Source organism: Spermophilus citellus, assembly GCF_964194105.1.
Source record: "Spermophilus citellus genome assembly, chromosome: 11".
Lineage (NCBI taxonomy): Eukaryota > Metazoa > Chordata > Mammalia > Rodentia > Sciuridae > Spermophilus > Spermophilus citellus.
Window position 1 is genome coordinate 81984110 of NC_138192.1, and position 14577 is coordinate 81998686.

The window sequence follows — 14577 nt, forward strand, 5'->3', positions numbered from 1 at the left end:
TTCAAGAGCCCTTTTGTCAGAAATAGTTTTCCACATGCCTGACTTAAAATCCCTCAAAACACCGCTCTCAATATATGGACTTCACGACTATTTTTAGTTCTATGTTAAGAACTAAGAATTCCTATATTATGACATATAGGAATTATATATTTCATATGGCCTCATGGAGTTCTCACAAAAATAATCTGATTCTTCAAAAAGTGCACTCACTGGCTGTCATAATATTTAGTTAAGAGTTCTGGCTTTCTTTTGATCTCAAAGTTCTTCACGTCCTAGCACAGGTTCTGCTTTTACTTGATGTATAGGTCTAGTGTTTATTCTCAGGCTTTCAAGTTTGCTTTAAACTACTGCTGTGATATTGAGTCATATTTGGCATCATATCCATGAATCATTTTCCATCTTAAAGCCTCTACTGTATTTATGTATGCTAAGTCATGCAACACCCTCAGTTCTAAATCTCTGGTAGAAGAACCATCTTTTTCTGTTTATCATCACAACCTGCATTTGCCGAGAAAGCTCTTCTCCAACCATCACCACCAATAACACTGGTCTCAAATTGTGTTTTCTTAACTCATTATTGGAATACTTTATAAATATCCCAACAGATTTATGTTCTACTAGTTTCTACAGGTGGGTGATTTATTAAGAGACAATCCAAGTATGGCTTTCTTTTCCTTGGGTTTATTAATAGAGTTGTATCATGCCCTAACAACCTCAAAATAAACAATACTCATCACTAGTCTTCCATCTTATTGTGACATCATCTTCCCCCTCAACAGTGAGTTGGTCAGTTTAAAGCCTTACCATGTACTCACCAACTTCACCTTAATATTTCAGAGATAATTCTGAATGCATATTTTCCTTGCACACTAGTGAAACAGGGATGGAGCTAAGGGGGTAAACATGAACAGCATGCTGTTGCCCCCGCCATCTCATGCTTATCATCTGAGACAGAACAAGATTAAAGGATACTCTATTTTCTCTTCTGAAGAGATAATTAAAGCAATAACAATTTCCATTTTGTGTAACTTTTACAGTTCCAAAGAAATTCACTGATTTAATACCAAGGTCCCAGTACATGGCAATGCCAGGTGTTGAAGCCAAGTTTTCAAACTCCAAACTCTTTCCATTATAGGCACTATAATTCTTAGTTTAGCTTTTATGATAATTCCTCTACAGTTCTTCCATTATCTTCGTTTCTTAGCTAAACCTAGATTTTTCTGGGGCACACACTAAAGCCAAGTAATGTCAATTGTTAAATTTATTCTTATTTTGTCCCATCAAGGTATTCGTTGGCATCAAACAAGCAGAATATTTTCTACTCCCAACTGAGACGTGTTTATTTCTAGAACTGAAATTTAACATTGCTAAGTTTAACAATTCGATTAACTGTTCAGTCATGTTCAGCCCATCTTTTTGATCCTAGAGAACTTTCATTTAAGGGCTTAAGTGAAGACATCATAATCATACAAATCTTGTCACTGGTTACGATATACTTATTGGTGTTTGTTTTCGCCTGTGCTATTCTCTATAGACTAGACATGGAGGGCTTTAGCAGCCATAAGTATATTCAGTTTTTAGTAACGAGGTTACTCTTCTTAGGCTTCTGTGCACTTTGGGTAGATGGGAGGATGGGAGAAGTGTACACCAGCAGCCAATCTCTACTGGCAGGTAACTTAGGTATAGTAGAAAACACTGAATTAGCTCTTCAGATGTACCCTGCACAGTGGGACAGACTCAACTCACCTCACTATCATACCAATCATACCACTGATTATAAAGGTTTTCCATCAGAAAATGTGGTTTGCTTAGCACTGTAGTAAAAGTAACCCACTGTCATACTCACATTAAAGGAGTGTGACCCTAGTAACAACAATGATAAACTGAATAGCACACTATACAGCAACTGACAAGGTAATGAAGCAAAAAACACACTAAGACTAAATAACATCAGATGCAATAGCCAGTATAAATCCCTTTAAGTGAGAGACATACCCAATCTTCTATCTGGTCATGAAGCCTAGATCTACCATTAGTTTCCCAGCTGGCAAGACTACACACGCAGTTTCACCAATACCATCAATGAGCCACCCTAGAAGAATAAGGTCACCAACAACAAGGACTAGGAACAAAGCAAAGTGGATCAGAAATGAAGGTGTCATCTTTATCTGATAACCCTGCTGGGTTAGACATGAATAAAGAATGGATATTAAAATGTCTTTATATATTGAGTTCACACAGCAGGAAATATACAATCAGAAAGCAAGAGAAAAAAAATAAATCCTTCAAACCCAAAGACAAAATACATAACAAAACTAGCCCAACTAACATTATAGCAATTCCCTGAGCAGGGCTAAAGTAACATGGGAAGTTGTGGCATGTACCATGAGAAATAATTGGTTCTTTTTCGGTTACATTTGCAGGCCAGTGTTCATCTACGACACACAAAGGGCTTGCGATTCCAGTCTGTAGCTGCTTCCTTCACATGCGCTGTAAGTGAACTATGACCACATGAAAAAAATCATATCTGGGCACTGTTGGGCTTTCATTTGTAACTCTACGAGTATGTACAGAAACATATATAGAAAATAGCAGCAAATTTACAAATGAAGAGCAACAGTATTTATTTTTGCTAAAAGTATATCTAGCTTATGTGAAATATTCAAATTACAAATAACATTTCCACCTTTTGTCTTACTATTCTCTTTTTGTGGGCAGGAGAGTTTAAAATATATAAAAAATGAACTCATTTGGCAATTTTGAATCTGTGAGTTGATGGTCTAAATACTAACAAATCAGTTCTTCTTTTAAGAAAGTCTTTTTTAATGCGGAGTAATACTCCATTGTGTATAAATGCCACATTTTTTTATCCATTCGTCTATTGAAGGGCATCTAGGTTGCTTCCACAGTCTTGCTATTGTGAATTGTACTGCTATGAACATCGATGTAGCAGTGTCCCTGTAGCATGCTGTTTTTAGGTCTTTAGGGAATAGACCCAGAAGGGGAATAGCTGGATCAAATGGTGGTTCCATTCCCAGCTTTCCAAGAAATCTCCATACTGCTTTCCAAATTGGTCGCACCAATTTGCAGTCCCACCAACAATGTACAAGTGTACCCTTTTCACACAATGGAGTATTACTCTGCATTAAAAAATGACAAAATTATAGAATTTGGAGGAAAATGGATGGCATTAGAGCAGATTATGCTAAGTGAAGCTAGCCAATCCCTAAAAAACAAATGCCAAATGTCTTCTTTGATATAAGGAGAGTAACTCAGAACAGAGTAGGGAAGAAGAGCATGAGAAGATGACTAACATTAAACAGGGATGAGAGGTGGGAGGGACAGGGAGAGAGAAGGGAAATTGCTTGGAAATGGAAGGAGACCCTTAGGGTTATACAAAATTACATACAAGAGGAAGTAAGGGGAAAGGGAAAAATAATACAAGGGGGAGAAATGAATTACAGTAGAGGGGGTAGAGAGAGAAGAGGGGAGGGGAGGGGAGGGGAGGAGGGAAGGTAGAGGATAGGAAAGGCAGCAGAATACAACAGACATGAGTATGTCAATATGTAAATCAGTGGAAGTGTAACTGATGTGACTCTGCAATCTGTATACGGGGTAAAAATGGGAGTTCATAACCCACTTGAATCAAAGTGTGAAATATGATATATCAAGAACTATGTAATGTTTTGAACAACCAATAAAAAAAATAAAGATGTTGAAGCTAAAAAAAAAATAAGTCTTAATAAAAAAATTCTAACAACTCTGAAATTTAGTAGAAGATGATGAACCTTCTAAATATCTGAAGTAGCTATACAACTAAATATATAAAATACCAAATGACTTCCTTATAAGGTGATGTACTCCTCAGTCTTAACGTTAGGAAATGAGTATGCTGAAAACAAACTTCAGGTTGAAATATGAAAGGGATTATTTTCAGTGATTAAAACGGAACCCATGTAGGAGTAAACACCTATTCCATGTGACTCAAACCCTGGGAACTGAACTAGTAGGACAAGATCTTTCCCTCAAAAGAGCTTATAACGTAGCAGAATATTACATAGAAGTGTAGATTGTGGCTAGCACCATCAGGAAGACCAAAAGAAGAATCACAAAAGTTCATACTCATAGGAATAAAGCCCTAAAAAGCTGAGAGGATTATCAAGTACAGAAAGAACTTCCTTAATGTTCTCAGAAGCAGGGGTAGCATAAGACAAGAGGGAACAATTGAATTTTGCCCCAGATTATCTGGCATGTTTGACTAGGATAAAGGGCTGCACCATTAACTAACAAAATTATGCCAGGAGGACAGGGTGAGCAGTAGGAGAAATCCTTCCTCTGGGCTGAAATATTAAGAAGGCAGTTGAAAGAACAAGTCTAGTGTTTTAGACTAGATATGTGATGCATGATGCTGTGATAAAACAGAAACCCGAAGGAGGAGATACCTAAAGAAGAGCCACAAGCATTCTGAGGACAGAATCTAAGAGCACACATGGTTGGTACACATTTTAAAGATGAATTACGTGACTGTACTCACAGTTATGGCAGAGGATAGCATCTTCGAGGGAGGAGATGCTGCCTAGGAAAGGTTGCTCAATTTTATAAATGGAAGGGTTAGAGATGCCGGCTGAGAAAAAAACAACACTCAGCTCAGTAGGTGGAAAACCATTCCTGATTTTCAAAAGGAAGAGTTTCATTAGAGTGCTGTGTGAAACCAGACTGCAAGATGCTCTGCAAGGAGAAATGACGATGTAGGGCAAGGGATATGGACTTCTTCAAGAAGTCTGGCAGTGAAGAAGGCTGGAGAAACCAGCAGGTTCAGAGGGAGGTTTTTTGCATCAGAGATACATGAACTTGTTTGTGGATCATGAAAAGGAACCAACACATAATTCTTTGCATAATGTACTGATCACAAGTCTAAAAAATTATTTTTCATCTTTAAAAAATCTTCTGGCATAAAAATTAACACAAAAATTAAATTATATGCATTTTACAATTTAAACTTAATACAAATGTAAAAACACTAGCATTTTGTGATAAATTTTATTTCTAAAGGAGTCATACAGCTTTTGTTATTAGACTACTTCAGAAATGATTTTGCCTCTAGTCTGTCATGAGAAATTAAATTTTATTAACAATTACTATTTTAGTTCCAGAAAGATTACTTTGATATAAAGGATTACACTGAAGTAATTATGTATGCCTTCTTCCTCAGCCCTCCTCTCCCAAAGACAAAATTTCTTCAGGATAGTTAATAATTTGGATAAAATTTTTGAAGTTGAAGAAAACACTGAAATAGTATCCCATTATTAATAAGTTCTTAAAGATCTAAATTATTCTTCACAATTATTTTTCATGATAAAACATGCTTATTTATTATATACACATGCATACATATGAATTTTCTGGCTAAAATACATGCAACAACCTTGAAAAAACAATTATTAAACCATCCTCACAGTCCTAAGAATGCCCTTTTTGATAAGGCACTCATGTTTGAAAATAGGATATAACTACCAAATTAAATAAGATGTTTAAAGAAGCCTTTTATTAAGCACAAACAACTTTTAATACATTATCAATACAAATAGGAAAAATGTTTTTAATGAATATGATATATCAAAGATCTGAACGATGTTCTTCATATTGACACAATAAAAATAATCAATCTTAAAGAATTACAAAGTAAAATTTTGAGGATGCCAAAATCTACTGATGATAGTTTAACTACAGTCTAAATTTACTACACACCTGGGGAGGAAGGGCAACCATTTTTTATAAGGATAATTCCTAAACTCTTATTAGCACCATTCAAAGCTTATTATCAGTTGTTCATCTACAAACTGACAGGTCATGTAAAGCTTGAAAGCAAGATTTCAGTGCAATGATTACAGTTTCCTTCTTTTAAGATACCTGGAGTCTATGATCTCAAAGCATATTAAATAATTATGCCTTGGTAGTTGCGAGGTGTTAGCATGTAGAGAGAAACGTGTTGTGGGAAGAAATGAGGCTTATCCTGCTGTGAGATGTGTCTTAATGTACTGTGGCTAATGCTGCAGAATGCCGACGACATGCGGGAATGTGAACTGTAGGTCTGTGGGACGCTGGTAGCTATTAGCTCTCTGTGGTCACCATTTCAGGATGTCTCAGCTGCTGCCTTTTGAGACTAACTAATTTCATCCTGTCTCTGATGTGCTCTGCAGCAGAAGCCATGTCACTTGGACTCCCAAAATATTGTTCGGTTCTAAAATCAAAACACACAGAAAAATTCCGGATTAATACAAATTCATTTAAAGTGCAGCACATGAAACAGGGGGGGAAAATGCCATTAAGAAGAGTCTATATAATATGACCTCTGAGTAGAAATTATTTCATTCACAGTCCAAAATGTTCATCTCTTGAAGGTAATGCTGTAGGAAAAATACTTTTTAAACAGCAAAAAAATATGTTAAGACATGATGCGTTAAATGTTAAATATAAATAAATGTTATATCATTTATACTTATGATAGTCAATAAAACAAATGAAGCAACACTGGCAATATTCTGCCTTTCAGTTCTGGGTCCATAAGCAAACACCAACGTAAAATCTGTACTTGCATGCTAAGAGCTACATACAGCAATTATTGAATAAAGCAGGCAAGTAAAGAATTATTTTTGATATTAAAATATGGTTTGGAGCCAGGTAAGGTCAAACAGCTCCTTCGAGTAGTGGTAATCTCTGCTACTTAAAGGAGCTAAGGCAGGTGAATTGCAAGTTCAAGGCCAGCCTGGGCAACTTAGCAAGACCCTGTCACAAAATTTTAAAAGGGCTGGAAATGTAGCTCAATGGTAAAGCACTTGTCTAGCATGCACCAGCCCTAAATTCAATCTCTAGCACACATACACTCACACAAAAAAATATAAAGACATGGTTTGGTACATTAATAGACAAAAGTAATTTAATTTTCTATTATTTGCAAAGATACTACATTCAGAGTCAGAGCTTGAAGGGTTTTTGGAAATTCCTGGTTAATCTCTGTTTTTTAGATCAAAAAATTAAGGCTTAGGGCTGGGAGTCAAGTTCAGTGATAGAATGTATGCACAGGATATGTGAGGCCCTGGGTCTCATTCCCAGCATCATCAAATGAACAAAATTTAAAAAAGGCCTAGACAGCCATTAAGAAGTCAAACAACAACAAGTGCTGGCGAGGATGTGGGGAAAAGGGTACACTTGTACATTGTTGGTGGGACTGCAAATTGGTGCAACCAATTTGGAAAGCAGTATGGAGATTTCTTGGAAAGCTGGGAATGGGACCACCATTTGATCCAGCCATTCCCCTTCTGGGTCTATTCCCTAAAGACCTAAAAACAGCATGCTACAGGGACACTGCTACATTGATGTTCATAGCAGTACAATTCACAATAGCAAGACTGTGGAAGCAACCTAGATGCCCTTCAATAGACGAATGGATAAAAAAAAATGTGGCATTTATACACAATGGAGTATTACTCTGCATTAAAAAATGACAAAATTATAGAATTTGGAGGGAAATGGATGGCATTAGAGCAGATTATGCTAAGTGAAGCCAGCCAATCCCTAAAAAACAAATGCCAAATGTCCTCTTTGATATAAGGAGAGTAACTAAGAACAGAGTAGGGAAGAAGAGCATGAGAAGATGACTAACATTAAACAGGGATGAGAGGTGGGAGGGACAGGGAGAGAGAAGGGAAATTGCTTGGAAATGGAAGGAGACCCTCAGGGTTATACAAAATTATATACAAGAGGAAATGAGGGGAAAGGGAAAAATAATACAAGGGGGAGAAATGAATTACAGTAGAGGGAGTAGAGAGAGAAGAGGGGAGGGGAGGGGAGGGGGGATAGTAGAGGATAGGAAAGGCAGCAGAATACAACAGACACTAGTATGTCAATATGTAAATCAGTGGAAGTGTAACTGATGTGACTCTGCAATCTGTATACGGGGTAAAAATGGGAGTTCATAACCCACTTGAATCAAAGTGTGAAATATGATATATCAAGAACTATGTAATGTTTTGAACAACCAATAAAAAAAAGACTATTCAAAAAAAAAAGGCCTAGAATGATTTAACCAAGGTCACACAATGGGGAAAAAAATAAATCAGGATTTGGGGGGCAGTGGGGGAAATCCAGAAAGACCATTAATTGCTTTTATTTTATCAGAACAATTTATTTAAAAGATAAATCTGAAAAATCTGTCATATAAACTTTGCATAACAAAAACAGATTATTATTATTGTATCAGTAATTATGGAAAACACAACTGAGATCATTTGACATATTTAGTGTAACAAAATACCACATACCAATATATAAATGCATATATAAATGTATACACATATGCTTGGATATATATGAATATAAAATGGAATAAAATAACAACCACAAGTATTAAAAGTGAGTGCTTGTGAAATTTGAATATACAGTTCTTTTCTTTTATCTTAAGAAGAAATGACATCTGGGCTACCCATGGATCACAGGAAGAGAAGTTCAAGTAAAATCACCAAGGGCAGATGCTCCTAACTGATCCAAGAAGTGTGATAACTGACTGTGACAACTGGGAACACAGGAGAGGGGTGAGGGTCCCTGGCACAGAAGAGCCAGAATCACCCCTACAATACTGTTACTAGCTGAATTTTGTTCTCTTTTATTACAGATGTGTAATATGACTTCAGATAGTGCAAGTTTAGTATGACTAGAGATTAAGTATACATCATGTATAATCTTCTTTCAAGGTAATGAAATAGTATCTTTTAAATATCAATCTCCAATTATTATCAGAAGTTCATGACACAGCAATAGCTTATATGTCTCATGTCTGTTTTGAATACATTCCACACATTTAATAGCAGAGAACACCACTGCTCCTATAATGTGAAGAAGCACAATTGTCCCATCCTGTTTTCAGATGAGGGAACTGAGGCACTAAGAAGTGGAGTACCTTGCCCAAGTTGTCACTGCTGTTAAGAGGTGGAGCCCAGGATCCCTGGTACCAGAGTCTGCACTTGCCTCCAACACACTCTAACACAAAGTAAGGACACTTGAACTTTCATTTGATGGTTTGGTTTCTGTATCATTTGAATTAAATATCCTCTGGACTACCTCTAAATTACTTTGATTGAGAAAATCTAGATCACCAGGGAGGAAGTTCCTTCTGAGTCTTTTACTGGCCCATTTATTTTGCATCATATTATTAATTATTCTTAATTATTCTGGACCATTTGAAATGAAACAGCATGTCAGAATCAGGATGCCATCATTTTACACACGAAAAAATTAGAATGCCATATAGAACAGTGAAAAGAGAATGGGTTTGGAGTCCCACACACCTGAGAGCATATCCTAACTCTAACACACAGAAGCCTAATTAATCTTTCACAGTCTCTTCATTTCTAAATCAGGAATAACGATACAGGCCTTGGCACTGTCTGTGAATGTGAAGAGTTTAACTCAAGCTCACTAAACATCAGTCCTTTTCCCATGCCTTCCCTTTCCTAAATGAAGCCCAAAGTCACACTGCTCCTGTCCTCACAGCCAAGCTAAAACCATGGGCCTCAGTCTAGTCAGCGATGGTCTTTCTACAACAAGCTGTCAAGAAGAAACACATATGATGTCAGCAAGCACCAACTGTGAGTTCTGCTAACAGCTAAGCTTGGATTTTTTTTCAGTTTAAACCAATTGAAGATGTGAACCAAACTTAATTTTCTTTACTTTTTAAAGAATAGATTTTTCCAGGCTGGGGTTATAGCTCAGTGATAGAGCACTTGCCTATCAAGTGTGAGGCAGTGGGTTCAATCCTCAGCACCACGTAAAAATAAATAAATAAAATAAAGATATTGTGTTCACCTGCAACAACAACAAAAAAGAAAAGATAAAATTATATGAAAGCATGCACCATACCCATCAGGATAAACTACAGGAACAGTTAATCTATCCAAAAGTGATTTCCCAACTGCTTCAATTTCATCAAATTGCTCCTCATCATTAATAGCTTCAGGCTCTTCCGGACAGTCTTGTAAAATCTGCAACAAACAAAAGGGCAACCTCAATCAAGAGACAAAAAAAGGAAATCAAGTTCATGCAAATGAAGTAAGTCGAAAAGGTGTTTTTTGTTTTATTCATAGCATCTTCATGTACATCACTGTTCAAAGCTGAATTATTACTAGTAAAAGTGGCTCAAGAAATTCTAATAAAAAATGAAATACATAATCCCTACTAATAATATATAATTAGAGTACAAAATGGTCTATGGTGATTTCCAAGAAAAAATAAGTAGACTACTATTTGGAAAATAAGTTTGACCTGTGCTTAAGAAGTATTTTCTCACTCAATAGGCAACCATTTCTTAAAAACTTTTACTGTATGTTTATTTAGCATCTTAGTATGTGAATGAATGAAACAATCTATCCTTAGGAAGCTCATAGATTTCAGAAATTAAATATAAATTTTTTGGAGGGGTGGGTACCAGGGATTGAACTCGGGGGCACTCAGCCACTGAGTCACATCTCCAGCCCTATTTTGTATTTTATTTAGAGACAGGGTCTCACTGAGTTGCTTAGGGTCTCACTTTTGCTGAGGCTGGCTTTGAACCCATGATCCTTCTGTCTCAGCCTCCTGAGCCACTGGGATTACAGGTGTGTGCCGCTAAATAAGAATTTGAAACAACATATACTTAGAGTACAAACATGTAATTGATGAGAAGAGATAGGCAGCCACTTTAGTAACTCATCTGCTGAATTTACTGCTTATCACTCAAATTTAGGAAGCTTTAACACCCTTGAAGACATGCTATTCTTTTTTTTCTCCTCTGAGTTACACCATTTAAATTTAATTACAAGAAAAAAAAATACAAACTTTTGGGGGAGAGAGAAGAAAACAAAGATGGCTTAACTCTTGCAACAACTGTTCTGTTCTACAGACCAGGCTGCCACTTAGGCATCACAACTTAGGTTTTCCTAGTGTGGATTAAGGAAATTTAACTTGGACATCTAGTATATGCAGACAAATGTCAATAATGGAATTCATACAAAATTTAACAAATAGATTAATCAGATAATTACATTATTAGAATTAACACATTTTTTAAACATATGCAGGGTATCTTAAAATATATTTAACATCCCTATAGATAAACTTTCAATGTTAAGAAATCAGAACAAAGTTAACTATAAAGCAAAGCTCCTCTTCAGAATGGAAATGTAAGGCTGGGTACAATATGTAAGAAAAAAGTTCTATTAAAAATCTGCCCATCCCAAGTAAATGTGTCCAAATGAAACTATAAATTTTACTGTTGGTTTCTGGAATTCAATGAATAATAAATTAGGGAATGAAGTATAGAGATAACATATGGAAAAAGGTTTTTTTCTTCTTTTAATTCCTATTCTCATTATTTTAGTTGAACAGTCTATACCTTAAGTTATAAAATCACAAAGTGACTTTTTAAAAATTTTTGACAATTAGCCAGATGTGGTGGTGCAGGCCTATAATCCCAGCAACTCAGAAGGTTGAGAAAAGAGGCAAGAGGACTGCAGTTGGACACCAGCCTCGGCAACTTGGCAAGATCCTGTTTCAAAATAAAATTTTTTAAAAAAGGCAAAAGGCTGGGGATGTAGCTTAGTGGCAAAGTGCCCTGGGCTGAATCACCAGTTTAAAAAAAAAAAAGTGACAATTAGTACTTGTTGTCAAAGCCAAGTTTCCTTTCTTGGCATAAAGAAAGAGACTGATGTAATGACACTCTAGTGAACAGAGCACCTGTGGACATCAGCTCGGAGAGGAGAGGAGCAGAGTAAAGTGAGGAGAGGAGCAGAGCAAAGTGAGGAGAGGAGCAGAGCAAAGTGAGGTTCTGGGATTCTCCAACCATAGTCCTCCAACACTCGAGTGGATTAAGGAAATTTAATTTGGACATATAAGACCATGTATTTTATATAAACCAATGTTAATAATGAAACTCATACAATTTTTAACCAATAGATTAATCTGAACATTACATTATTAATACATACATTTTAAACATATACAATAAATAATACTGAGATTACATTTCAAAAGGGGCAAACCTTTTCAGCATTTGAGTGAAATGCAATGGCCATTTCCAACCTATGTACTCTCTCTTCAGACGCTATCGTAAACTGTTTCCACACCCTGTTCAATCGAGGAAGTGTGTCCCCAGAAGACCGAGAAGTGCATCGTAAAGACTGGCACAACACAACTGTGGCCTGCAGCAACTGTCTACCATAATCATAAGTACTCTAAAAAAAAAAAAAGGAAACATAGAATTATAATAAAAGAATTCTGAAGAGGAGGGGAAAGGTTTTGGGAGACTGGTTGCAATTAAGTAAGACCAATGGAAATTAATGCTGAATGAATCTAGTGTCACTTATTACTATAAATGATCTACATGCATAAGTAAGAAAGGGGAAGTAATATTTTTAGTTTATAAGTTTCTTCTTTTTTTTTTAAGCTTTTCCCCATCTCTGCTAAATTTCACTGGCAAAATTCCACAGCTCATTAATTACCAAAACAAGTGACTGAAACTAGTCTCATGATAGTCCACATAGGAAGCTCTACCTATTACAATGTGAATGAAATCAATAGGGAAAATACATTATGATACTTTTCAGCACAAAACCAACTTTGTATTATTGTGCTAACATAAGTCAAATACAAAAAGTGGGATTTCTAATTTAGTGCTATTAATATACATTTCATATTAGCTTCTATGAATGAATAATTGGATTGTCTTAAAAATACCATAACATGTAACATATATCAGAGGGAGCATACAGAACCTGTGTTTGCGGCAATTTAAACCCTCTCAAGTTTATGCAGGCTAGTTTTGATGCACCAGCTGACATTTTCTTAATTCTGTGATATTTCTGGAATAACAAAACTAACCTTCTTGGACTTGGAGGGTTAAGTTACATTATAATCATGCAGAAAGCTATTCAAACACTGAGCTTGTAGAAAAGGAAGATAACCAGTTCTGCACCTGTGCAACATCAACAAATTTTCTATGCTTTTCCAGTAAAACTTTCGTTTCCTGAGCATCATCACCCAATCTGATGTGGGTCTTAAGTAGAGCATCCAGAAGTTCACTTAGCCATTCAACCGCCTAAATAAAAATACAAAACAGTGAAGCTGCATTCATAATTCTTTACTTCTTACATCAAAACATCACATATATAAAAATTGCTATACTATGGTTGGCTAGTCCATTAATTATAACTAGTTGTCAATGGCTCATTTGATCCAATGCCCCTCAGATTCTTCTCCTACTCTCAAATGTTCTTAAACACTGAAGGCAAAGCCTACTATAGAAGCACTCTTAAAATACACATCACATAATAGAATATCACGCATTTCTGTAGAACAGACTTACTAGGATCTCATTACAGATGCATATCACTGTTAGAAATCATAAATTCTTCTACATCAAGATGAAAGAATGTTCTAAATATTAACTTCACAAAAATATCAAACTGTCTAGCATTGGAAGTTCACCTATGGGTTAGAAAGCAATGTGCTACAATTGCCTTTATTCTGGAATGTAACTAACAAACTACTAGTCAATAATAATGTTAATAAATAATTCCAATCTCTAACACAATAGAGGATTTCATCAAGAGGATAAGCCAAATGAAATCAGTAAGCTAGCTAGAAGAACCAAATTTTATTCTTCAACAGGATAAGCTAGATTTGATTAAGAATTTACTTTCTTAGGAACATAAGAAATACACTTTTGTTCACAGTTAGATGAAATTGTTCTTCTAAGAAATGATAGCCATATAATGTGGCCGTCTGGTCCTTACCTGAGCAGCATCTTCTTCACATTTAAACAGCTGCACCATCTGAAGCATCTTTAACCTTCGCACATCTACCATGTCTTCACATCTAATAAATCCAAACATACATTTAGTCTATTGTTTTGGTTTCCACAATAACATCATCATTTGGCACATGTGTTTTATAATATACTAAAATATTTAGTCCTACACTATGGAAACTGCATTTGTTGCTTTGTAAGAAGTTTAAGGATATCTATCCTATGTTACATCAAAACCTCAAAATACCTGAAAGACAAACCCTTTTGAGGATAGCATAGATTCTGTAAAATATTGAAGCAAAGTATAAATGCAATAGTAACTACAACCCAAACAAACTGCCACTGACAATTATCATCAAACAAGCTTCACTGATAAAAATATGAAGTTTCTCAGGGCTGGGGTTATAGCTCAGCTGTAAAGCACTTGCCTCACACATGTGAGGCCCTGGGTTCGATCCTCAGCACCACATAAAAATAAATAAAATAAAGATATTATGTCCATCTTTAAAAAAATCTTTTTAAAAATGTGAAGTTTCTCAACTACTAGCTTTAGGGATAATGTTCCAAGGAAAATTTTTTAAATTAATACTTTTCACTGAATTATACTAGATGGAATAATATTTAAAACTGAATTCCTTTTTAAACTCTCCATTTACATTCTTAAAGGGGGGAAAGAACTCCATTGATGTTTGGGTGGAAGGAACACAATTAAGAGCATTTTCTAATCTCTCTGCAGTGTG

General features: G+C 35.7%; 1 protein-coding gene across 9 annotated transcripts in view; it reads right to left on the reverse strand.

Moving 5' to 3' along the window:
* Positions 1 to 3740: 3740 nt before the first annotated feature.
* Positions 3741 to 14577, reverse strand: part of SESTD1 (SEC14 and spectrin domain containing 1) — a 127077-nt gene continuing 116240 nt past the window's right edge. For all 9 annotated transcript variants that reach the window (XM_081261926.1, XM_081261929.1, XM_081261933.1 and 6 more), the window contains 5 exons: positions 13824 to 13905; positions 13004 to 13126; positions 12072 to 12263; positions 9916 to 10037; positions 3741 to 6241 (listed from right to left, as the gene is read on the reverse strand). In XM_081261926.1, coding sequence (XP_081118052.1) covers positions 6112 to 6241; positions 9916 to 10037; positions 12072 to 12263; positions 13004 to 13126; positions 13824 to 13905 — 649 coding nt within the window. In that variant the 3' untranslated portion in view covers positions 3741 to 6111. The remainder of the gene's footprint in view (positions 6242 to 9915; positions 10038 to 12071; positions 12264 to 13003; positions 13127 to 13823; positions 13906 to 14577) is intronic.